Source organism: Staurois parvus, unplaced genomic scaffold (assembly GCF_062004578.1).
Source record: "Staurois parvus isolate SC_StPar_1 unplaced genomic scaffold, SC_StPar_1.0 ptg000517l, whole genome shotgun sequence".
Lineage (NCBI taxonomy): Eukaryota > Metazoa > Chordata > Amphibia > Anura > Ranidae > Staurois > Staurois parvus.
The window spans coordinates 441223-469124 of record NW_028318313.1 but is presented as its reverse complement, the minus strand read 5'-3'; the positions used below and the strand labels follow the sequence as shown (position 1 = coordinate 469124).

Here is a 27902-nt window from a genome sequence, read left to right as displayed (position 1 = left end):
GAATCTTGTTTATAATTGGTAATTATTTATGTATATGAGGAAAGCCATATTTGAGCATTACATGCAGACACTTCTTCCTGCTTTGCAGTACTAAATAAAAGTATTTTTTTAATGCGACTCTCCACAATGTAAGCCTAGAAGTTGGCCAACTTTTTGAAGCAATGCACTCCCTTTATGGCTGACATTTATCTCAACAGTTAAACAAGAGACAAACTAGAATGAGCTCAGGTGTGTTCGGATCCTAGTCCAAAATAACCTGAGACGTCACCAGGAAGCTGTCACTGCACAAAATCAATGGTAAGCAGGCAAGACCCCACCTTGCAGTGACACATATACAAGGGACGTGTATACATGCAGTTGTGGGCCAAGGAATGCCTCAGCCGCTTTAACTGGCTCTGTACAGCAAGAGATTCCTTGTGAATAGCTCAGGTGGGCTTGGACTAGAATCTGAACATCCCTGGAGTTTGGGTGGGTTTGGACTAAAATATAAACACGTGGCTAATCTACAAATTTTCTATGAAAGAACATTCTTGTAATAATGTGAAAGTTTCTAAAGAAATCGGTAAGATAAATACTGCAGTAACAAATCAAAATATGTGAATACTGAATTTACATTATACTACAAGCTCAGAAAACATTTTTCAATTAACAATTGGTATATTTTTACTGAAAGTGTTTCATTGACAACAAGTGGGACTCTCATCTAAATATAACTCTTATGCCTAGCACACACAATCAGATGATAAAAATCGCTTTCAGAGAGATCATATGACAATCAGATCATTAGTACAGTTTTCGACAGGGGATCACAACAGTTCATGTGACAATATCCAAAGGAACAAGCACAAAAATGTTTCTTGGTCAATAACACAGCAAATGATTTTCGTTTATTCAGTACAGTATTCGTCAGAAAAAAATTGAGAGACCAAGACCACACTTACTTGGAAATGAAAGAATAAATTACAATATAATATATTACATCACTTCCGAAGTTGTATTCTGTCGTACAAGAAGTTTTGTAACTCTAGTAACCTATTCGTTTTTCGATATGAGTCTAGCATGCAAAAAAAAACCCAACGGTCGACCATTTGTCCGATATTCTCATCAAGTGTATGGGACATTACAAATGTATCCTCCCTAATTATAGGCATACACTTTTCTGTCCAAAAGGCCAAGCAGCAGCACATTACATTCTCTTATCCGGTATGACAACAATCCGGAGTTAAAACCCACAATAGAGCTTATCATTTCCCCCATAAAAAGTGTGTTTCTCTTCCCCTCCCGGCTGCCGAGCAGAGACTTCAGCTCCAGCTACCTTTTTCACCCTTCACATTAGTGCAGGTAAGTTTTTTTTAAATGTTATTTTCAATACATTGTGAAAATTCAGCTGTCAGTTGATCTTAATGTTATGAAATGAAAAGTATGTCATTTGCAATTAACTTGGCATAAAATAATTTATTTGCATTTAATTGTAATGGTTCAAAGAATGTTCGGAAAAATGTTCGGCCCTCCACCATGTTCACTTCATCCAATCTGGCCCTCTTTGAAAAAAGGTTATTTTTTTCCATTTTTTGGACAGAACAGAGAATCCCTGTTCAGGTTTTTATTTTACCTTCTGTGTCCAGTTGGGAAGATTTCCCTTTACCTCCTGCTCTGTAGAGACAAGAGGAGGGGGGGGGGGAATCTCTCCCAAATTAGGGACACTTCCTAGATGGATGTTACCGGAACTAGAGTCCCCATTTATAGATTTCCCCTTTATTCCTATCCTGGGGAAAACTCCAAATTTTGAAATTTCTCTCACTTTCAGTCCCAGTGACAGTGGTCACCAGGACACATAAGAGAGCACACTCCTCTCTAACAGGGACACAGCCAGCAATAAAAACTTGACCGTAGTATACAATTCCCACAAGAACAAAATCTCACCTTTTTTGAAGTACAGGTTAGGAAGTGAAAGCATGTAAATGACCGCTGTGAGAAGCACTATTTTTAATGGTGTATACAAGAATACCAACACAGCACATGTAGCGCAGACCAAAAAGTGGACTGGTGTAGATAAGCTAGAGTTTACCTGCTTTAGGACCTCTACTAAAACTAAACAAAAAATAAAGTCTACAGCCAGGTCTCTCCTTTCAAGTAAGTAGTCTCGTTCTCGCTGCTGTTCATCCCTGGAAGACAAAAGATTAACAATAAAGACACTGATTCTTTAAGATTTGGGATACTTTTTTAGCCTCCACTCATTTGACATGGCATACATAGGTCACATTGTCCCTACCAGATGTAGAAAACACTGGGACCGAAATCACAAGCTGTGTTTCATTTTACACATGCACATCAAGTAGTGTACAAGTTTCTGATTTAAACGCCACAGAGTTTTATGGTAAAATGACACTAGCTTTACCATAATATCAGCAGTACTACATGTGGATGCAAATCAGAGGTTATAATATAGTACATAGGCAAGTATAACTTTATTTCAAATTGTACCATAGAATTTTAATTAAAAGCAAAACTCAATGCTAGGTGCACTTTAATAATATGATCGAATATAAGAGAAAATGAAGATAAATGAAAAATTCCATTAATAAGTAATGGTGTCAAGCACAGGGTCACGTGCACCAAGCCGTTCTGCTGAAAGAGGAGGAAACATACTTCTCTTTTGGGTAGCCGGTTTCTTGAAACACTGCTTCTTTGCCATTGGGAGTGTGCAATATCTGCTTCATGACCAGATGCTGTGGTTTCTTTTGTTGGCTGATGGAAGGAACCACTGTGTGCAACAGGGAAGACAGTGATTCGACTCCTTCAATTGGACAAATACTTTCAGTGGGTGGGAAGCAGTGACATTTGACGATGGCCAAAATCACTGGCCACTGGAAAGAGAAGTATACTGCTTTTTTTTTCTTTTTCAGCAAATTGTGTATTGGTGTAGAAGTGATCTGGTGCTGACAGGGTCACTTTAAGCAATTTCAGAATATATATATATATAAACACATACATACACACCCACATACATACGCACACACCCTTTAGTTCTGCTTTATTGGCATTTAGAGGAACAAATCTTGAAGAACGAGGACAGTTTGGTATTTCATGACTAATATTAGATGCATGGATTCTGGCCAAATGATAGCTATCTGGATAATAATCGGGCACATGACAAGCTTTGATAAATGACTGATTTCTTTTCTGATCAATCTCATCTGATATAATTGGTAAATTGTGGTCAATGCATTTGATAGATATGACACACAGGGAAGAGGATTGATGGAAGATCAGAAGCTATGGATCACATCCCTGTTTTCATCATGCAATCTCATAATCTCATTGATCAAAATACAATATAATTCATAAACAAAACATCTCAGTGCTGTAGATCAATGGAACACTATCAAGAATTTTCTACCATGCCTGGTCAAGTATAAGGCCCCTTTCAAATGAGCATACCGATTGGGTCCGCCTCTCCGTTTTTCAGGCAGACCCGATCAGACCACTAATTGTTCTGTATGGGGAGGCAAATGTAAACAGACATATGCATCTGATCCAATCTGCCAAAAACAGACAGATGGGTATACATTCGCCTTCCGTCTAGTGAATCTGATCGACCTTTAGTTGGATGTTAACAGACAGGTGGTCTGTTTACATCTAACTACACCATAGAGAACCGAGGGCTACCGCGCAGAGTGGATATGGCCGTGTCATCTCCCTGCTCATAGGGGATCAGTGGACAGATTCCCTAGTGAGCAGGCAAGTCTGCCCCATGTGAAAGGGGCCTAAATGGATCGAAAGGGAAGTTATGCCGATTCAATTATTTGACAATTCAATCATTTTGATCAAACTGGCCATTAATCGGATAATAAAACCGAGGTGTCAGCTGTGGCTTTAGATGGTTCCACTGTGTAATGAGAAGCTTATCATGCTTACCCTTTAGATTTTGTGCTAGAACGAGGCCTGTATTCATACGATTCATCTTCAGTCCCATTTTGTCGTTTATACCAGTCAAACAAGGTGCGGAGTAATGAGGGGAGACAGTGCTCTGCTACAGAGCTCATACAGCTGATCACCTGTCAACACAAACAGGACAGAAAAAAGTGAATGGCTAAATACACATCCTTAAACGGCCTATACATTGAAAACGATACGAAATAAAGACTGCTCTGTTTAACTGGAGGTCACAGAGCACAAAGATCAGGGTGTTGCCTTGATGGTTTAATTCCATGTTAGCACAGCTTGTTTTAGCAGACAGCTCATATTTTATCAGGTGATAAAGACGTTTATCACAAAGTATACATGCTAATATTTATCTTTCACTTAACAGTTCATTTTCCCAAAAATACACAGTCATACATATGGCTACCAAAAGAATCAGGTGAACTAATGAAGATCTCCTTCCCATGCAGTGGCCTACCCTCTGCTATAGTTTGTGAGCCTACAGGGAAGTAGGTCTTCCTTCCACCAATGGCAAGTTAATGAGTAACTTTTGTGGAGAAAAAAAATTTTCCCCTCTGGGTGAACAATGCACATAGCAAGGATGTTAAACGGTTGCAGAGTCCTACCTATTGTTACTCTGAAGAAGTAGTTTGTTTGTCTGTGTCCATGTGCACAGTGAATTTGTATGGGAGTGATTTCATAATTATCAAGTCGCTGCTGCACCTACATAGCTCTAATGAGAAAAGTGGCAGGGTCTGTATCCCTTTAACCGCCTCCCGCCCCCCATATAGTACGACGGGCGCAAGGCTGTTCTCTTGTTCTGGGAGGACGTCAGTGCTCATCCATGCCACCTTCTAGTGCCCAGTGCCACATCAATGCCACATTTCAGTGACCATCTGAGCTGTATTTCAGTGCCACCCATCAGTGCCAGTCAGTGCCACCTATCAATGCCAGTCAGTGCCGCCTATCAGTGCCATATAGGAGTGCTGCCTTTCAGTGCCCATCAGTGATGCCTGTCAATGCCCATCAGTGCCACCTACCAGTGCATCCTCATCAGTTCCACCTATCAGTGTCCATCAGTGCAGCCTATCAGTGCCCATCACTGCAGCCTCATTAGCGCACATCAGTGAAGGAGAAAAATCACTTATTTACAAAACTTTTTAACAAAAACTAAGAAAAAACGTTTTTTTTTTTTCAAACTTTTCAGTGGTTTTTGGTTTAAGAAAAAATAAAAAACCCAGAGGTGATTAAATACTACCAAAATAAAGCTCTATCTGTCACAAAACAAATGATAAAAGTTTCATATGGGTACAGTGTTGCATGACCGCGCAATTGTCATTCAAAGTGCAACAGCGCTGAAAGCTGGAAATTGGCTTGGGCAGGAAGGGGGTATAAGTGCCCTGTAGGCTAGTGGTTAAACAGGATTTCCCATTGGGAGCATCTCACCAAAAAAGGATATCTTTTTGTTGCAGGGGATGCCCAAAATCTGACTTGTATCTTAGTGCAGACTTCTGGAAGTAAGCCAAATCACATAAGCAGGAAATGACTGGGTGGCGGTCTGTACACCATCTGTCTATAGAACACCTCCAGGCTGCCATACTGCATTTTACAGAAAAATACAGAGCTGTAGATGGAACAGGAAAGGTAATTTTTAATAACATTCAATTACAATAGGACTTTGTCGCAATTCTATATGCTATATAATTTTTTTTTTGCTATTTTTTTCCATATGAATGTGGAGTTATCCTTTAAAGTATGTGTGAACCCTCACCTCTTAAAACAACCCATTCAATTTGAAATAGCAATGAAAGTCAGGGGGTGTGTCGGCACACGTCTGATCATTGGAGGACAGGCAGGCTTTTCTCCCAGCACAGCCAGGAAACTGACTCACTGGTATGAATGTACTCTCAGGCCTAGTGAGGTCAGTTTGAAAGAGGAGAGAAGGGGGACTGACAGGATCTCCAGGTATATCACACAAAGAAAACAGGATACTTTTTAACACAAGTACATGGTACAACAGGCACATATCAGGAAAATGCTGGGGCGACATATTCCTTAATGGTAAGAGTTGGAGGAAGGTGTGAAAAGCTATCTAATTATATTCTTTAATTTGATTTGTAACTTTAGTTGTTCTTGGGCTGTAGATAAAATTTATTGGCAGCAGAATTGAATCAAACAAAAAGGTAATAATAATGTGTACGTGATTTGAGGAAGTCACGTGATGTGACGTAACGCGTAGAGTGGGCCGATGACGCAAAGCCGCTACACTGGAGGTTTACGAGCCGCCATCTTGGAAATTCCTGAACACATTGGAATTACATTGTAACAAGGTTTTTTACTGTGGTGTCCCGCAGGACACTTTTAAATGTGAATGAACTTTGTTTTTTCAATAAATACCACTATATTTAAGTACTACACTATGGCAAGCGTTTCTGTTTACATACACAGAAGATATGTGGAATAAAGAGGAGACGAAACCGTTTGCAGTAGAGTGAGGAGGAAAGTGGAGTCATCCATACAGTATACCTAACCTGGGTTAAAAGAGAAAGGTGGTATTTGACCTATGCAATATGGTTCATATAAGGAGGTGAGAGTATATACATATATCTCTGGTGGAGGAATACCTATAGGAATATATGTGGATAAAAGCAATAAAGAGCACCTGTTTGGGAATAAATCATAGAGGCACGGATATAATCACACATCAAGGACTTTTAAGTTGTATTCATTGTATTTACTAATGTTTAATAATCACATGGTTTGGATTTTTTGATGTACTGTAAATAAGGATATAGAGATACATGTGCGGCACTAATATATGATATAAAAAGTAATAATAAGGTTCTGTAACTTTCAACACAAGTCAGTCTGTCTAGTCATGGTAGAAGTGCCAGCATGCCTGTTTACCACTTCCATGGTTTTCCGCATTGAGCTCAAGCTGGCTACGTACATTGCAAACCTAACACCACAAGTACTATAGTTGGCTATTTCAAAGCACTCTGTGCCAATTTTCTACATACTGAATCCCTTGGCAGAAATCAGACAGGCACTCATATGCCAGGCCCTTGTTGTAAGTGAGGTACACAGATTGCTTTTTTCCCTATTTATGGCTTATTTATAATTTTTAATGGATTTAATAGCCGCATATAGAAAACATTCAGAGCTCCTCTAACTGCCCTTTGAAAGAACGACCGGATTGCTGGATATAAATAGTGATGTTTTCAGTGTTTCTCAACCTTTTTTCAATCAAGGCACCCTTTAAAATTATGGACTGTCCTGAGGCACCCTTTAAAATTATGGACAGTCTTGAGGCACCCCATTCTAAAATGGGGTGCTTCAAGACTGTCCAAATATTTTTAAAAAGGTACCCCATTCTAAAATGTGAAAAACTATTCTAATTTAGTTTTATATAAAGCAGCAACATCCACACATGTAGGACACCCAACACTAGAGGTGAATTCTTCCAAAGCACACTGGTACTGAGTAGTATTCCATGGTTTCTCTTCTCCCTCAGTTTTTCTCCACCACTGAGCTAATGTGACCCCAGCACTGATGGAGAGGGGCAGGGGAGGGTCAAACTAGGATGCTGTGCAGGCAGCTGACATCCTCCTTATCAACTGATGATGTCATTGGTTGTCAGGACGCCGGCGGCTAGAAGGTCATAATGGTGCACAATGAAAACCTGTGGTTTTACTACAGAGCCGGATTCTCAGTTTTATTTGGGCTCATAAACGTCCCAGAGTGCCTAGAGCCACTCTGTATACTCAGATTACAGGGAGGTTTGGGAGTTCCACACGTTTCTAGATACTATTTGGCGGCTCATGTTTCCCAGTTGTCTATGCTTCATACCACAAGAGATATCCCCTTATGGGTACTCTTAGAATTACCCAACTGTGCTCCGCTTTCCTTAACTACACTGCTTTGGCTCCCGCCTAAGTTGCGCCCTCCGGATTTCAGCCCTAGCATGCTTCACAGTTTAAGAACCTGGGATTCTGTAAAATATTCGGGTAATTTGATTTCGTAATTCCTACCTCTTTTGCCGATTACGCATAATCCTTTATTTCCTCCAGGCCTAGCACATCCCCCTTCTTTCTCTTGGTGGACCTCCCATGGCTTTATTATTGTACATGATTTTCTGAGCGCTCGTACACTTCCATCTTGGGAGTCTCTTCGAGAATCAAGGGGGGGTCCCGCCACGGGAATATTATCGGTATTTGCAATTGCGCCACTGGGTCCTATACCTCCATCGTACCTCTACATACCCTTACCGCAAAACGTCCTTTGAACATGCTTGTCAGCATTCCCCAGGGTCTCCTGCTCTCATTTCTGTAATTTATGCCTCCCTTAACAGTAGGTCTTCCTCACCACCCCTGTCTTATGTCTCTCAATGGGAGCGAGATCTGGGCGTCTCGATTGCGGAGGATTGGCGTAGGGCCTGGGGGATGGTGGTGAAATGTTCATTCAATATAGTCACTCTTGAGGCAGCCTACAAAGTTCTACTGCGGTGGTACTGGGTCCTGGCTTGGACTGCTCACTTTAATCAGACTGGTGGAGATAGGTGTTTCTGGAACTTTGGTCTACGCAGGGACGTTTTGCACATTTGGTGGTTGTAACCGCGATTGATAGGCTTCTGGGCTAGGGTTCTTGGTTTGCTACAAACGCTATTTCATATTACGGTCCGTAAGGATACAAAGGTGACCCTCCAGCATTGCCCAATTTTGGGTCTGTCTAGGTCTCAGCAGAAATTGGCATCCTACCTATTCATTTCGGCCAAACGTGCTATAGCTCAAGCTTGGAGAACCCCTTCGGTACTCTTCCAGGGGGTAAAGACCTGGATGAATGCTGTGTTGTTCAATGAACAGATGTCCAGATATAACAGATGGATAATGTATCCAAGGTTCCCAAACCTTAAGGAATCTCGGATGAGAATCATGAAGTGATTCTCATCCGAGATTCCTTAAGGTTTGGGAACCTTGGATACGGTATTCCTTGCCATCCCTGCCTCCTACTAGTTATGGCCTCCTATAGTCGCTGCCTGTGATAGCCCCGGATCCGTGGTCCCTCTAGTTTCCCTTCTTTCATGTTTTCTTTCTGATTCCGTTTTGTTTTATTTTCTTTTTCTTTTCTTCTAACATTTTTCTTTTCCGATATTATGTTCAATTATTACTGCTGCTTTTTGGTTCGGCTTTTTGCTGTCCCATCTTGATGTCATTAGACATTTCGTTATTTGACTAATACAAGTCAGCAGGATGTCTCTGTTTATGAGTTATTGTTCTGCTCTGCCCCTGCGAGGGCGTATTTTGAGCTCGTTATATTCTTAAAAACAAAACTTTCTTAATAAAAATATTGAAACAGAAAACCTGTGTTTTTGTGCAACTAAAAGGCAGGCTTGTTCCACCCGCTGGCTTGTATATATGTTTAGGGCAATTTGTAGACATATTGCCAAGACACCCCTGAAGAAACCTCAATACACCCCAAGGTGCCTGGGCACCCTGGTTGAGAAAGGCTGCTTTATGTTACATGAATTAGAAATTTCATTATATCACTAATATCTCCTGTTCATGGCAGGGGCTTGTTGCAGTTAACCTCATTATTATAACATCTTAGGGTGCTCTAAAAGAGAACATTACTGCTAGAGCTTGCATGGTCACAGTATAGCCCTGCCCCTTCCCACCAGCCACCTAATTGCTGGATAACAGGAAGGTACGGCCAGCAGGAATGTCCTGGACTAATCATTGTGGCCATGCAAGTTCCCTTATATAGAAATAAGTAGTAGCGTGACTTAGAGGAAATGATAGTCACCAGGAGATGAATGCGAAATACATGGAAAATATCCTGGAGTTGGGCTTTAAGGATGTATTATTAATTACAGAGCTTTGTCTTTTAGATCAGCCTGGAGTTCATCTGTAACTAGTTCTTATGCCCTCTGCAAAAACTATTTCAGAAAGTAGCATGTGGGTGAGGCCTTTACAGTGAGAACATAAAATATCATGGAAATACAAACAGCAATCTACCCTTTGGCAAAAGAGCTTAAATGAAGAAAAGCCCAATAGTGAATGAATAGTGCGTGTAATTAAATCAAGTCAAGCTTGTATTTTCTTAGAGCGTATTTTATTAATCATACTTTCAACAATACATTATAAAGCTTCATGCACACTGGACATTTTAAGAACGCTGCCAGCATTAGCTGTGTAAAGTCATGTTAAAAACGAGAGTTCTTCAGCGGTTTTTAGTGTTTTTGCATTAGTGTTTAGCCGCGTTTGAATTTTCAAAAAAAAAATAAAAAATTCAAAAACACTGGTTTTTACCGCGTTTTCAGCATTACAGCATTTTTACAGCTAAAAACTCCTCTAGAAACCCAGTAGTCCAGGGTTTTTTTCCTGCTAAAAAAACACTGATTATAGCCTATGTGTGCATGGATGCATAAGATAACATGCTGGGGGGGGGGGGGGGGTTTACTAGCTGTAGAAAAAAAAATGGCAAAAGCCAAAAACAGCCGTTGTAAAAACATCCAGTGTGCATGAGGACTAAATATTCCATACATGTAAACAAACTGGCTGAAATGACTGAGGAAGGGTACATACAGTATATGCAAGTGTTACTACAATTACTTTTACTGCATAACATCCTCCACAAGGAAAAGGGGTCATGGCTGCAAGTAAACTGCTGCTTAGATTGTAAGCTCCAAGGAGCAGGGCTCTCCTATCCCTCTTGTATTGAACTGTATTGTTGCTGTATTGTCTCCCTTTATATTGTAAAGCGCTGAGCAAACTGTTGGCGCTATATAAATCCTGTATAAAAATAATAATGAGGGACACAAACACTTAACCACTTCCCGTCCGGCCATTTTATATAAACAGCCGGACGGTGGCAGTGGCAGGGAGCGCGCAGCACCACGATCCGGTGCCCGCTGTGTCCTCCGGACACAGTGGAATACCGATCGTCGGACGGGACCTCTATGCGAGGTCCTGATCATGTGATCACTGATTGGCCAATCAGTGATCACATGCAGAGTGTAAGCAAAATGTCACTTCTGACATCATTGCTTATTACGTGTGAAATCTGTGAATGATCACAGAGGTCACATGGTACAAGGCTATTCACAACAGCATTGTACCATGTGACAAGCTGTGACCAATCACAGCTCACACAGTAGTTCTCAATGGCTCCAAGAATGCAGCCAGAGAGAAGGAGAAATGATTGCTTTTACAGCCTTTATGGTGTAAAAGCAATCAGTGTAAAAAAAAAAGAAAAAAAAAAATCTTCATCACCCCCCACAAGTAGTACAGTGTCACCTTGGCGACACTGTACTGCTAGGGTGACAGTATGTAAAAAAAAAAAAAATAATATAAAAAAATAAAAAAAAGTTTAAAAAAAGTTTACAAATTATAATTTTTGGTTATAAACTAATTTGGGTTATTATTTTTTTAATAAAAAGATAACGGAATACATTTTGGCCAAGATGTATGATGAAATACTATTTATTTGCAACATTTTTATAAGAAAAACACTTTTTTTCAAAATTTTTGGACTTTCATTTACATAGCAAAAAAAAATAAAAGTCCCAGTGATGAATAATTACCACCAAAATGAAGCTTTATTGGTCTAGAAAAAATGCTACATAATTCATATGGGTACAGTGTTGCATGACCGCGCAATTGTCATTCAAAGTGTGATAGCGCTGAAAGAGGAAAATTGGCCAGGACAGGAAGGGGGTAAAAGTGTCTGGACTGGAAGTGGTCAAATACAATTCAAGCCCTTTGCCACAGTTGACGTACAATGCTGTCCATTGCTAACAAAAGGGCCATGTATAGGGTATAACTTTGAAGCAGTTACACTATGCTATACTTTAAGGGTTAACTCACCTTTTCAGAAAAAAAATTAAAAAGGTGAACTAACACCCTACACCCTCCCCTACAGTCCCCGCTGCAAGTGATCAGGCTGACCAATCAGAACTGCTCTGATCTGTCCTGGGATCTCTGGGGAAAGAAGAGGAAGAAGAGCGCAGTTTTCAAACCCCAGGACCACTGCACCAAGCTACTTGGATGTAGAAACACTATCAATAATGGAGGTAAGGGCAGGGGGAAGGGTGTAGTGTGTTAGTTCACCTTTTAATTTTTACTGGAAAGGTGGACTAACTCTATAAAGTACAATTATGCCCAGACGATGGACATGAAACTAAACATCTAAATTAGACATCTATGTTATAAATATTCATAACAAAGCAAAACGCTGAGATTTCTGTGCCTCTGTTGTGAACTTTAAAACATGAATTTCTCCACAATACCTTTAGCTACAGAGGTGAATTAGGGATAGTTTTCAAGTGCTTTTATGACTTGTTCAAAATATGTAATTATTTTAGTGTGCATAATCTGGGAACATTAAATAAATTAAACGTTATTTAAAAATGTTAATTACCAAGCTTGTAAAGAGCAGAAGGTTTAGGACTCTTGGGAATGTAAGCACCAATTCTAAGAAAACCATCCCAAATTGTTAAATATTTTATCAATAAATATTTTTGTAAATTTTGCGGTCCAATATTCTGCTAAAGAGCTCTGGTGAAAGTGAAATTTGCAGAGGAGAAGGTAAGAGGTAGGAGAACATATGGCATCATCAGTAAATCCTCACTTTATTCTGTCCTTACTAGTGGTCTTTGCTACTGCCAGCTGTATCCTATATAACACTGAAAAAGTGCAAAACAATGGCCATATTTTAAAGTGATACTAAACCCAGGACCCTGCATCCACTATATCTGGTCTCTCACAGTACACACAACATGGAAATACTATTATTTTAGTAAATATAAACTGCTAAATACCTTTTTATCAGCAGTTAGAGCAGTCTTGTGACTTCAGCAGAGCACTGGTTAAAGCTTGTAGAAGTTTTCTTTCTGCTCTAGGAGGACGTGAAACCCCTGACCTCTGTCTGGACAGTGCTGATTGGCCCTGTGCTGATCACATGCACTCTCCCAAGAAAGAAAAAAAAACCTCTCTAGCAATACGCACCAAACTGAGCATGTGCATGTAACTACTGATTCAGTCTGTATCAGGTGATCATTTCAACAACAGGAGGGGCAGAGAAGAAAGAATCAAACAGCCTTAATTACACAATGCAGAGGATTAACCCCTTAGGTTCCCCAGTGAGTATAATAAGCATGCTTCACTGCATATACAGACTGATTTTACTGTTGTGGGTTTAGTAACACTTTAAGGCTGCCACGGAATTTAGAGGGTGTTCAGCTATGCGCAGGCATGATCCAACTTTGCTTTGGCCAAGAAAATCTTCGGAGGGCCAGAGGCTAGCTCTCCAAAAAGCTTACCGTACTCCCGATCACACCAGAGCATTTTTGCAAGCACGTGTGACAACACTGAGTAATATGAATTATTTTCAATATAGGCTGCAAAAATCTCCACACTACGCTCAAAGCTTCAAAGGGTACATGAGGTTTTACTGGAGCTGTGTAGCATGTTTTTGGCCCACAGACTTCAATGGTCATGCCTGTATATGCAGTGGGAGGGGAAAGCAAAGGCAAGGCTTTTCATTTTTGCCTAGGTGAGAACTGCATGCCAAAAAATTGGCACACTTGTTTTCTCCACCCGTCCCTCAACCCCCAACCCCCTCCATCCCGTAACTCAGAACCGGGGGGTGGGAGCGAACCAGCAGTACTTCATTTTTTGAGTGAAGTTTTGCTTTAACAAGTACTAAAGCCATTGATTTAGAATGATGATCAGGCAGTCAGAGAAGCATGAAAATCAATGTTAAAGGGTACAGGCTCTTTCTACCTGTAAGCAATTCACTTTTTTCAGTGCTACACAGCCTGAGAAGAAGCCTGATTAATCTCTTTATTACCTGAAGATGCTGGCAGCAAATTCCACCAATGTTTTATTAGCACTCAAAATACAAAATGTTTAGAGGAAACAGTGTGAGTGGCCTGTCTGACAACTATCCTCCCTATTATTGCTTGCTCAGCTTGGCACCCTCTCTGCTCACAAAGCCATACCAAACACATCCAGCAGTTCTGGATGGGTAAATTAATTAACAAAATGCACGGCTCTTTGTTCAAGAAGCAAGAGCAATGAAATTCCTGAATTTACAATTATTGGCACCTGCAGACTCTGCTAATGGTCGCAGGACACGTGTCTGCATTTCCACACGTAAGCACTAAAGTATCTTTTTGTTTGTAAATACACAATCAGAAAGCTTGTTATGTAATGACTGGTCTCAGCAAAAACTTTTCCCCACCTATTAAAGCATAGCTGTTTAGTACTCTGAAGCTTGGAGGGTGGATATTATGCAAACTAGCCAATCTAAATCATACCCCTGAAAAAACCTTCTGAATGTTGCCGCCCTTCTGTGAATTGGGGGGAGGTGGGGGGACCAATACAGGGAAATTCTTAAAACACTTAAAGCGGAGTTCCACTCAACCTATCAAAAAATAAAAGTCAGCAGCTACAAAAACTGTAGCTGCTGACTTTTAAAAAACAGCCACTTACCTGTCCCTCGGTCCCCGTGTCCCCCACAGCCCGTTTCACCGGCCGTCCTGTATTCCAGGAGGCCGGCATCTTCAGTGTGCGCACCCGGCTGTGATAGCTTGCGGCTTCACAGCCGGGTACGCACTGGGCATGAGCGAGTAGTGCTGCGCTTCGTGAATGGTCCTGTAGTCTTCAGGGACCTGTCACGTGTCCCAAAAGACTACAGAGAGGGAGGGAGGATACCTAGGCGATTGGAAAGGAAAAGGGAGCGGGTACCTGAATTTGACAGGTACCCGCTCCCTTTTCCTTTCCAATCGCCTAGGTATCCTCCCTCCCTCTCTGTCCCCCAAAGGTGCTTAATCCTTAATGGGGAGCAGTCCTTAAAGCGGAACTTCCCCTTTTGGGTGGAGCTCCGCTTTAAGAATTATGACATGCCTCTATACAACAAATGTCAGTGCTAGATTCATGCACCGTGTGTAGAGGCACCTTGAGGCCAGGATATCCATATGGACACTCCGACACCGTCAGTTTTCAGACAGCGCAGTGGTGGGGAGTTTGGTATCTGGCTGGCGGAGCCTGATGGGATTTGCAGACACTAGTTCCCCATCAGGTCCACTCAGCTTGTGATTGACAGCAGGCAGTGGGTGGATCCCTAGCCAATAGGCAGCCTGCTATTGGCTACAGAATCTGCCCACTGCTTGTAGTCAACTACAGGGAGAAAGTGGACTTGATGAGAAAACAGTGTCTTAGCTTCCCCATCATGCTCTACCCACTGCAGCTAGGAAACGGTCAGCTGTGAAGCTGACAGCATCCTTATCAACTAGTGACAGGGAAGGGGTAGTGGGGGCAAATATGCTCCTCTGCTACACTACGTACAGGGACAGGCACTCTGCCTGTATCTGTACACTGACTTAAAGCTGGTATTAATTATGTCCAGTTTCATTATTTATGTACTGGTGGTAATTATTTTTTTTAATTTGGTGCATAAATAGCACCACTGTTTAAAAGTGGTGATATTAAGATCTACCTAAATGAAACAGGCCCTTTTAAAGGTCCATAGAACTAGAAAAGTGTCAGCAGGGATTTTTTGAATTTCCCTGACAGTGTGTAGGCCTTCTCTAACTACTCACAAGTAGAACTTGCTAAGGAGTGTATCCTAAAAAATCTTCTGCATGATTATGAATGTTGGAGCCGTAGAAAAAAAAAAATATCAAAGCTGGAAATACACATAGCAATTTTCAGACAATTTCACAAACTTCAACACCCAATTTGAGTTATAATTTAAAAAAAAGCCAATCACTTTTTCTGCAAAACTCACATCCTCTCTCGGACTTTCCTGCACAAACTCACTGCCCTGCGATCCTGCGCCAATCTTTCAGGTTGAATGACACCCAGCATCTATAAATCCAATTCTTAAGAGCAGATATTGATGGGAAATCCAAAATTTTACAGTTGCTACTGAAACAGGAATAGAGGGGAAAACTTCCAATAAGGACACTTGTTTGGGTGACAACTGTCTAACAGGGGATTTCCCCTCAACTTTAGATATATTTACTCTTACTTGCTGTGGTGTCTTTGAGGCAAAAATAAAGGAGATGTAGAATGAAGCAAATAAAAAAAAAACAAAAAAAAAAAACAAACTGTTCCCTATCTTTAATCTGTTTTTATTAGCTTTCCAAGGTTTACAGCAGTGTACACATACTGCAACATTGTTTAGACATATTATTACTATAGAATAATAGTTGTTATCTATGTAATAAAAACATACAGTTTTCCTCTTTATGTATATACATCCAATTCCTTAAGGTTTTTGGTAATAAAGGAGGTTACGACTCAATTTCCAAGTCAGGACAATGCTTCACAGGCTATAAAAATTTAATTTTCTTATTCAATGGTTTTCCACTAATGTACTCCTCCCCAGGAGGAGACATGTAACCAGTAGTCTATTTTAATTTAAGGATCCCAAATCTGAGCTCATACTTGTGACCCATAGGTCAGCTATCCCTGGGGTCTAGATCAAGGTATCTACCAGGTGTCAGGAGGACTCACCACAACTCTCCTCAGATGGGCATCCCAGGGATCTAACATTGCAATCTATATTCCAACAAGTGTGAGCACCGATTTGGGATGCTCTCATGGAAACTGTCTCCTTTATTTTATAATAAATCCTTTTTTTTACAGATCTGGGAAGCACTATCTGGAATACTGAGGGGCAACAACATATTTATCCCTACCGTGTAGAGTGGATACTCCAATAGCAACAGGTTTAAAGTGACATTAAAGGCTTTTTTTTTCTTGGATCAAGATGGGGCTCAGATAAGTATTAGGGGGGCTGAGGAGGCTGCTGCACATGAACTGCTTGTCATTGGTCATAAACACACCATTCTCCCCCCTTCCCCGTTCCATCTTGCAATTACACTACATGCAAGCCTTCCTATACATACATTTAATGGAATAATAAAGATTTTAAATATTCTCTGTACCCCAAAAGAAGAGATCCTTCTCATTGTGGTCAGATGGGTTATCCGGACAGAAAATTGGTGCCTGACAAAACAAACGCTTGACATATGTTCTAAATTATTTACCACTGAACTAGAAAGCATCATTTTTATTGGAATCAAATAGACAGAAGAAAAAGAAGTCTCTCAAAAGAGGACCCAGAGAACAATAAAAAGTTAACAGAGATTCTATTCCCTTTCCACTCAATCCAAAACCATGACAAAAGAAAATAATGCAAAGGTAAGCTTCTACTTTGGTTAATGGGACCTTTCACATTAAATTAAAAATAAAATTAATTTACACCCTGTCCTCTACTTATCTGACCTATACGATGACCTGTTGATGTTACCTAACCACTGGAAAAACGCACAATATAGTGGACAAACAAAAACCAAGGCACACATAAATTCTCCATTCTTCATGCCTATGTTCTGCCTATGTGTAGCTATGACATAATCAGCTCATAACGGGAAGCTGTTGAATCCCAAGAGCCAAGTAACTTAATGCGGATGCATAGAACAGACATAAGGAAGATGGATCTGATGAGAGAAGCACTGCATGGGATCTTTAGTAAATGTTACGGGCAGTTGCTATAGAGGCAAGTAATTTTTTCAGTAAAAGATTTTAGAGAGCTGCTTACAATCAAATGAGCAAACATAAGAACATGCTCTTATGTGAAACAAAGTCTGTCTCTCAACTTAGTCTATACTTTAGATGCTGATCTCTTTCTCCCTTTTGATAGTACAGTGCAGCTTCCAGATAAGAAGTTTTCGTCCTGATCTGGTGGTGCAACAACAGTGGAACAGCATCCAAAACACAAAAACATAGCCCAAGCCGTGATAATGATAGCCAATGGCAAATGGACCAACCCAGTTGTTTTTTTTTTTAATTGCTTTACCAACTCTACAAATATTACCTGGTCAAACTGAAGATCTTCACCTCTTTGAAGTGATCGTGACAACAGCTTCTCCTACAAAAAGAAACATAATTATTACTGTCAGTGGCAAGATTAGGAAAGAATCACAAAAAACAAATTACACATTTGGCTAGGCACAGTCAAGTATGTTGAACCTTTTACATACAGGCTCAAAACAACACAACCTACCTAATCCTAAACTATAACATGTACACAAAAAAGAAAAAAAAAGGACCCATACAGAAGATCTCCTACATATGTTCAATGGCCATAAAAGTACTCTATTTTCAGGGACATACATTTATATTGTTCATTAACATCTATGGTATTATTAATGTGAAAACTTGACACCTCAGCGCAAAGAAATAACAGAAAAGCTGGCCTTGAGAGGTACAAAGATCCATTATCTCCTGCGCTCAAAGACTCAGATCAAACAGGCCTTAGTGACAAGCAGCGTGTTGTGTGTTCATCCGCTGGTGATCAGAGGTTGTGCAGCTCTATCATGAAGCTGGGGAAGCTTAATAAAACTGAAGTCTCTATCTGCTCAACCCAGCTCTGATGAAGAAGGGAGCACCCTTCGAAACGCGTTAGCCTTCACCCCCCCCCCCTTTTCGATTTACCTGTAACCCTGTTTGGATTATGGTTACTTATGCCTGTTATACCATCACTTTGTGAGTATATTTCCTTATTAATAAAATTAGTCACTATTTATTGAGGATATGCGCAAGGTTTGTGCGCGCTTTCTTTCATCTTCCTTGAGAGGTACAAATACATCAGCTACTGTACAACTTGGGCTGGATGGTTATGGTGGTGCGGCTATCCTCAGATTGGGAAATCTTGAACTGTACAAAAAACAAAAACAGAAGGGCGCCAACACCTAGTGCATTATCTACAACACTTTATTAAAAAGAAAGATACAAACTGTACTCACAAATTCTTTGCTCTGATGAAGGGGGTCGATCCCCCGAAACATGTCAGCTGGTACTGTCAGCCATTTGATCCCCTGAGACTAGATGGTGCATTTCTGGTTTCTGCAGTTTTGATACCCTACTGATCCACTTTGGTTTGCGAGTATAATTTATATCTTTCTTTTTTAATAAAGTGCTGTAGAAAATGCATTAGGTGTTTGTGCTCTTCTGTTTTTTTGTTGTTTGTATGGTTTGATTAATATACTACATACACACTATACCACAAGCCAAAAGGTGGAAAGCGCTAGGCTGTCTGAAAATTATATTTTACAGCTGTTGGGCTGAAAATAGACAACTGAAGGAAGGATACTCTTTTTTTTCTCTCTGCTAACAGAGACAGGAGCAGTCAGTCTGTAGAAGCTGCCAAAAAGCATGCAGCAGTGCTAGTTCACAAAAAGCCCAGAATACAAATTATGTTATGACTGTACCTTATAGAAAATTACATTTTTTTTTTTTTTTTAAGCGTCAGACCCTGACGTTTATTGATATACATTTAAGGAGGGTTGAAAACTTTGCTCTCAGGGTGGTCAGATCTACATATGCCAAACGTTTACAAATTCAACCCCATTTTCAAATGCATCGGATGATGATGATAATGATGAGGATGATGACGATGAGTGACTTCCACACTGGTTAGTGAACTTATCCAACTAAGACCTTTGTTTTTTAATTGATTAAAATTGCATTATGCCTCTTTAGCTGTCTAGCAAAGCTGAGTGATGGAGAGTTAGTTAAAGGATAAGTTCACCATTTGTAACATGTTACATGTTCCACCTGTATTTAGGGTGTAACATGTTACTGGGCAGCAGCCAAATTTATAAAAATGAATGAACTGCTTGTCCTTGTTCAGTAAGGTTGAGTTAACACTTAAGAGTTTTGTAGCTTGAAGCTCGAAGTTCCAAAAATGCTCAAACTTAAAAAATCAATTGTTCTCTATGGTGCCTGTTCCTGCGATCAGGTGTGAACAGGCACCATAGAGAACAACTGATTTTTTCAGTTTGAGCTTTTTTTTAGAGCTTCAAGCTACAAAACGCTCAAGAATGAATGCAGCTTAAGTAAAAATATGTGATATTAATTGCTTCCATCAAACAACAACTATTCCCAGCCCCCCCCCCCCACACACACACACACACACACTCCCGTCTTGGTATTATGCTACATGCAGGCCTCCTTATAGATACTGTGTGACCACAGAAGCATTATCTAGTCCTGAACACACATGATAACACTATCCTCACAATAACATATGTACTACTTTCTCCAAACAGAAATGAAGAGTTATAAGAAAAAAAAGAAAAAAAAAAACTTCCAACCATCAGAGAGTAAAAACACATACAAAAGGCTGAAACACACAGCAAAAACTACCCAAGAGATGCCAAATGTGCCTGGACATTAATACTAGCAGTTATACATTATAATTTTCAATACAAGACAAGAATGACTCCTTGCAATGAAAAATTCAATGGCCTATAAATGAAATCATGATGAACCAATAGGTGTTTATATATGTTCTTTATGCTGCTTCAATGTTGCTTTCATAGCAATTCCAATACATCCCTCTTCCGATGCTATCCATTTTATAGAACAGAAAGTAACTCTTTTATAGATATAAGAAGGTCAAACAACAGCTGCCAGGCAACAAAATAAACAGAAAAATCTAGCTAAGTTCAAATAAAGGTGCACAGTAAGCCGCATGGGTCAAAGTTTCCCAACTAGTGCAATGTGCACAGCCGGATAGGGTCAAAGATACTGAAATTAATAGAAGCATTGCAGTTTGAAAAATAAAAAAAAATGATTTTGAATATTTTAACCTCTAAAGAAAAACAACCCGTAATCACACAGAATGTGCGTGTATGTTTATAGGCGCCTGCGTTTAGAAGTAACTGCCAACAAATGTACATAATTTATGTTGCCATTCAAGGAATTCCAACATTCCATGGCCTAAGCCTGTGTTGTTATGAAACACTAGATAATATATAAATGAGCGGAGAAGTACTATTCGAATCCACCTTTCAAAATGTTCTTCATCATAATTCAGCATTAATAAATTTCATATTTCATCAATATAGTGGTTTTACTTTTTGCTGTTTTTTCCTCCATTGCTGATAGACTGCTCCCTTTCTTTTTACTGCTAAACAAAATTTAATTTGGGTGTCTGTGTGTTTATTACAAAAAACAAAAGAGAAGTTATTCTACCAGAAATGTCCATGTGTGGATGTAACCCGTACCCCATTTCTCAGGACCCATTCACAACTGAGCATTTTGTAGCTCAAAGCATCCAAAATCCCATATTTTTCAATTGTGCTTGTTCACACCTGTGCATAGTGTTGCTTGAAGAAAAAGTACAGAAGCCGATTTGGCCCCAATAGAATGCAATGAGGTGTGCGCACACATGCACATTTATTCCACTCAGCAACTTAAAAAACATAAAATAAAAATAACGTTCAAACATCAGACATCCACAAAAAGTGCAAAATACTTGTACAAAAGCTTAAAAAAAAAAATAAAAAAAAATGTACAAGCACCAAAACACTAAGGTCAAGTGTCAATGCAGTCTTATATAGCATGACTACAATGAACATTGACCATTTTTAATCCATATACTGCTAGCATCACTAACTAGATAGAAAAGTATATCATATTTACTTGCTTTAAACTTTATTTTCTTCAGTTACTTCCTTGTTTTCAGGCCTAGGCAAATGATGTCATACATCCCAGAATTCTTTGGGAGGGGAGGAGGAGTTTTCTCAGCTAAGCACACTCTCCTTCCTGCATAACTGAGCTAAGGGCAGATGGATTCCAGGGAGTAAATGTTACATGAATCATCTACCCTTACTCAAGACTGCCACGGCCAGAAAGGCTAGGGGGCGGTTTTCCAAAGTGATTTCTCAGCATAATAAAGCAAGGAGACATGGATGGAGGAGTTTGCCTTGAATATTAAAAATGAATTAAATGGCATTTTTGGTTTGTGGTACTCAGATGCAATGTAGGTCTGCTTTAAGAAAGTGTCCTGTGATGGGGTGGCAATGATACTGCACTGCTCCTGAATTGAGAGCAGAGTTTCCACTCTTCTGTAGGCTGTGCTTGTCTGCACTAAAGGAGGGTGAAAATATCTTGTAGAGGGTGCGGCTATCAGCAATTTCACTGCTGAGTCAATCTGAACCTGGCCACACTCAGTCCTGCATACAGCTTTCCAGGTTGACAGCACTGATCTATTGCTGAAACCCTCCTACTGTAAGCTACAGTGCCTGGGAGTGGGATGGTGTCAAGACACAAATGGAGGGTTTGGCTCAGTCAGAAAAGGTAAAGGAACTTTATAAGGTTTGTGAATCACACAGTAACTGGGGGGACAACATTTTGCATGCAGTACTGAAAATGTCAATTCATTATTGCTGGTATTTACCACAAATAGCAAAAATATTCTGTAAATACCACATAAAAAGATGTTAAAGTCAATTCATAGAAGGAAAAAAATAACTGAATGTATGCGTTAATTAACTACTGGTCGAGGCATTTGGTACATACTAGTTGTTCAGGAGCGAGTGGCTGCCGGTGTCCTTAACAACCAGTAACCATCATGGTTAAGGTGCGGGTGGTCGCGGCGTCCTTAACAACCAATGAGTCATCAGCTGTCAGCGTGGTAAAAAAAAATAAAAATTTAAGAAAAGCGGCATGCGGTCCCGCCCAATCCATACCAGGGCATTCAGGTCTGGTAAGGATTTTGAGGGGAACCCCCACGGCAAAAAAAAAAATAAAGTAAATGGTGTGGGGTCCCCCTCAAAGCTTTGGCTTATTGGAATCTGGAATCCCCCAGATCCCGCCTCCTCATATGAATGAGTATGGGTATGACGCACCCCTACTCACTGACCAAAGAAAAAAAAAACCCACAGGAGGCAGTTTCTGACAATTCCTTTATTAAAAAAATGTTCTTTTTAAATGTCCCCTAGTGTAGATCCATCCCGCTTGACCCGGGAAAAAAAAAAGGGGAGGAAGGGTAAGACACTACTTTGGGAATTGTCCCCTGGATGTGGTACTTGTTTAGACTGTCATATAGGAGTCTTTGGTTGTACGTTAAACAAACCCATGAAAGGTTGTTTTGCATTCCTAGATGACTGGATGTATAGCTATGGGATTATCCAGTGTTTCGTGAAACATTCACAATGTGTAGGAGGTTGTGTAGGCCATCTGCAACGTCCCCCAGCCTCAGAGAAGGAATACATGCAGGTATTCAGAGGTGATGAAGATTAATATGAGCTGAAATCATCTCTATCCAACAAACCAATGACTGAATACAGAACATCTTCCAGTGTGATACAGCTAGGTAAATGTCAAACAGAAAATTAAACTTTAATGCCTCTATGCTGCTAGCTAGAAAGAATTGATAATACTACCTAAATAATGAATATGCGATTCACATGAAGCGGTTCTATGAAAAAGCTGCACATCATAGGCTGGGTATAACATGCTGCTGTTTGTCTCTTTTGAGTCCAGGCCAGTGCTGTGACTGCCTGCAGGAGTCAGTAGCGTTTTCTGCTTGCTCTGCACTGCTGTGTAACCATATAATTTGACTAAGCCAGCAATATAGCTGCAATGCAAACAGCACTAAAAATAAACAGAAATTGGATTTCTCCAAGTATACCCTATGACGTATGAAAACACAAGGTCTAGGTGTCCTAGAGGTTAAACTGAGATTCTAGACCTTAAAGTGGACCTGCCATTTTGCAGTATGCCGCTAAGGAATGGGAACTGGGGGTTCTGTGTTTGCCCTTGGTTTTCAATTTGAAAGTTCTGAGCACATTAAAAACAAAGACACCTGTTCTGATAAAATTACTGCTGATTTGTTTTTATAAAAACTGCCAATCACTCAGTTGTAATGCTCATCAATTAAGTGCCCTTTCATAGGGCAGGGATCTGTTCACTGATCCCCGCTGAGTGGGCGGATGACAGGTCCGTGTCTGCTCAGCATAGGCATAGTGGACACAGACACAGCTCGCTGTCCTCTATGGGCAGTCAGATGTAAACAGACAGGTGGCCATCCACTTGACACATGTCCATTTACATCCGCCTCTCCGTAGAGGGCAATGGATGGTCCAATTGGGTCCACATGCATGAAACAAATGTCAACACACATTCGGCCTCCTTCAGAAGGGCACTTAGATATAAGGGATTCCAGGGGCAAGAATAAGCTACATTTTTCATCAAGTATCACGAGTATATGTGAACCACAGTGGCCACTCAGCTTGTACAAAGTAACAAAAGGCTGAGAGGAGCCATCGCTGGTTGCATGTGTACGCACATGCAATGGTTACCTGCGGTTAGGGTCGGATAACCAGGCCCGGATGCATCTTTTTGAAACCAGAGATGATCATCTGTCCCTAAATGCAGGCAAATAAAAACAACACCTCTGCGCTCTATGGCCCAGAGCATGGGTGGATAGATGGACACGGAACTTGAAGAAATTCACCACCAAAGCATTAAAGGTTGTGCGGCTCTAAACAAGGCTGAGGAAGCCCGACCAATACTGTAAAGCAAAACAAAAAGAAAGCGCACCAACCTTGCGCATTACCTCAGTAAAATGTGATTTTATTGATTTTAAAATATACGCACAAACAGAGAAGTATATCAAGCATGTAAAATCCCTAGCGAGACTCAAGGAGTCTGAGACCAGCGTGAGTCTTATCACAAGCGAAGATTCTCAAAGTCAGGTTGACGCGTTTCAGAGCTCTGATGAAGAAGGGACTCCCTTCGAAACGCGTCAGTCTGACTTTGTGAATCTTCCCTCATGACAAGGCTCGCGCTGGTCTCAGACTCCTTGAGTTTCGCTATGGATTTTACACACCTGATATACTTCTCTGTTTGTGAGTATATTTTAAAATCAGTAAAATCACATTTGACTGAGGTAATGTGCAAGGTTGGTGCGCCTAAATGCAGGCAACCCTTGCATGTGCGTTTACCTATAGACAGCCACAGCCGCTAACATTCATTCATACGAGTATCCACAGCTAAACATGCACAAGGTAATTCCGGCTATAGGAATTCACTGATGCAAGGGTGGCTCCACAGGATGCTGCAAAAGAAATGAGCCACCCTTAAAAAAAAAAAAAAAATGTGGGGCAATAGCCATGGCACCATCTTAAACTGGAACATTGGTAAGGATTGTAAGGGTCTTTCTTTGGGAGCACTTTTTGAATGCACATGGTATTCACTCCTCTCCCTTTTTTTTCGAGAGGTCTGTACTATGTTTTGCAGTGCATCATTTGCATTCCTCAAGACAGTGAGGTATTTTTTCTGGATATGGTGATGTATGGGGCTTGGCCATGAGAGGCTGACATTTAAGCCTGTGGATGAGTGTACCAGTACTACATTTCTGTAGCAAGATAGATTATACTATCTAATTAGTTTTGTCCATGGGGTAACTGAATTTCCTTAATAGAGATTATATATTCAAGCTGATAGGCTTATGATCAAACGACAGTGTCTCTTTTTATGCCGTCACTTCATCTAAAACGGTATGGTATTTGATTTGGTCTGGTGTTATTAACCATTTGGATGTAAGGTAAATAATTGCGATGGTATCCAGTCATATTGTTGTGAGCAGTACATTCCATTCCAACAGGCATTAATTACAGCTGAGCATACTTTTTTTATATATTTGAATAAAGGTTATATATTTTAAATTCATCAATTGGCCACATGGTGCGTCCAGTATAGATTTATTTGCCATAGATGATGATTTACAATTAGGGCTTAGTTCAATAGTCAAATACAAACCATTACCTAGTTCTTGAGCAGTTCACCCTGCATGAATAGGTAGAAGAAATTTGGTACCCTTACAAGGAGTGAATATACTGTACATTAGTACCTGCATCTATGGATCCTGAGCTCCAAAGATGGTGAATCGCAAGAAAATAATGTGTACATTTACCATAAAAAGAAAAGCTGAGGTGGTATTATTTATACATTTCATTTAGTTATATATATTTAGTTATATATCCACCAGTATTATTTTCTCACTATGGTGAAACTGCATCTCCACATTTTATCAAACTTTTTTTTCATTACTTTTTACAGTTTGATTCTCTGGCTTTCATTTGCTATATACCAAATACGGCATGACACTTAAACATTGACAGGAGGTGACTCTAGAATCCTTGAAGTCATCCAACAGTCTTTCTTCAGAAATGACTTTAATTATTCTGTAGCTTGCATTTTGATGCCTAAATATACCCAGGTTGACTTTTATTTAGGAGCACACAAAGCTTCAGTTTACATTCTTATTTCCTGATCAAGCAATAATGCATGAGTGCCGATCCAGTGATACTGAAGAAGAAAGGTGCAGGATCAGGCACATGCTGACCACACTGACCGAGACGTGTAACATTATGTAGTAAGCAACCTCATACAAGTCACATAAGTCATATCAGTCACGGCATGAGGAAAGTACTGCCGATAACTGGCAAGTGTCACAGAGGACATCTGCACTGATAATCAGGGTACTGATTATCAGTGCAGCCCAAAAGTGCCCAACAGTGCCGCCAAGCAGTACCACTCATCAGTGCCACCCATCAGTGCTACATATTAGTGCAGCATCATCATTGCCTGCTCATCAATTCCCACCAGTGCTGCCTATCAGTGCGGCCTGATCAACGCACATCAGCAAAGGAGAAAACTTACCTGTTTGCATAATTTTCTAATAGAAACAAAGAAAAACTTTTGTTAAATTTTGTGCTTTTTTCGTTTATAGTGCAAAATATAAAACAACCAGTGGCGATTAAATACCACCAAAAGAAAGCTCTATTTGTGTGAAAAAAGGATAAAAGTTTCATATGGGTACAGTGTTGCATAATCGCGCAATTGTCATTCAAAGTGCAACAGCTCTGAAAGCTGAAAGATGGCCTGGGCAAGAAGGGGGGTGAAAGTGCCCGGTAGGCAAGTGGTTAATGTGTTACATAAAACAAATTCTCAACTTTATCAAAGTACAGTATGCACTAAACAACTTTAAAAAAGCCAATGTTTATTGAGCACCTCCTGCTGCTGTTTTACCCTATATCAAGTACACCTCTTTATCTGTACATGTGTTATCAGTAATATGATCCCATATGTTATAAGTGTAACTACTGATATCCATTTATGTATAATGTGTTTTTTCCTTAAATCTTAAAGTGTTATAATGAAGATATTTAAAAAAATTAAAAATTATATATTTAAGATATTTATTGGAAAAAAAAAAACTAACTACCCCTTGTTAGTTCATCTGCACATGCTACAAAACATCTGTTCATCAATTTGTTTTGTGCTTACTTCAAGTAAATGCGTATATGACCATTATACAGTAGCATGACCTTACTATAAAAGTGATTTTATTGGGCTGATAAAGGAGTTAAGAACCTTAACAAAATAAATTGTGTGAATATTCACTAGCATGTGCAGATGAAATAAGTAAACAGGAATTGGATTTTCCCACGATCTTATAATTTAGATTATTTCTCGTACAAAGATTTGCAACTACTTTAGAAAATCAGCCTCACTTTCCAACTCATAGCACAACAATTAAACACCATTGAAACTGATCTTGGATTTTATGACAAACTTCCCTTCCCTCTCCTTTTGCAGAAATCGTATAACCAAATGCCAAAGCTGTTAGTTATACCAGCAACAAGAATCCTGGAGCAATATCTTCTCCAGGAAAGGCAAGCATTTCTGCCATCGATTACATGCTTCTATGATTAATGCTCTCCTTGCCCGGCCTGTCAGTTTAGGTGGATGGCCATGTCTTGGTAGGTTTGCAGTTATGCCATACTCTACATTTTCAGATGATGAATTGAACAGTGCTCCGTGAGATGTTCAAAGCTTGGGATATTTTGTTATAACCTAACCCTGCTTTAAACGTCTCCACAACTTTATCCCTGACCTGTTTGGTGTGTTCCTTTGCCTTCATGATGCTATTTTTTCACTAATGTTCTCTAACAAACCTCTGAGGGCTTCTCAGAACAACTGCATTATATTGAGATTAAATTACACACAGGTGGACTCTATTTACTAATTAGGTGGCTTCTGAAGGCAATTGGTTCCACTAGATTTTAGTTAGGGGTATCAGAGTAAAGGGGGTTGAATACAAATGCT

General features: G+C 40.0%; 1 protein-coding gene across 6 annotated transcripts in view; it reads right to left on the bottom strand.

Annotated features, from left to right (window-relative positions):
• FRYL (FRY like transcription coactivator) overlaps window positions 1–27902 on the bottom strand; it is a 467937-nt gene that overhangs the window by 143740 nt on the left and 296295 nt on the right. For all 6 annotated transcript variants that reach the window (XM_089690113.1, XM_089690112.1, XM_089690114.1 and 3 more), the window contains 3 exons: window positions 17812–17865; window positions 3919–4058; window positions 2069–2165 (listed from right to left, as the gene is read on the bottom strand). In XM_089690113.1, the coding sequence (XP_089546239.1) occupies window positions 2069–2165; window positions 3919–4058; window positions 17812–17865 (291 nt within the window). The remainder of the gene's footprint in view (window positions 1–2068; window positions 2166–3918; window positions 4059–17811; window positions 17866–27902) is intronic.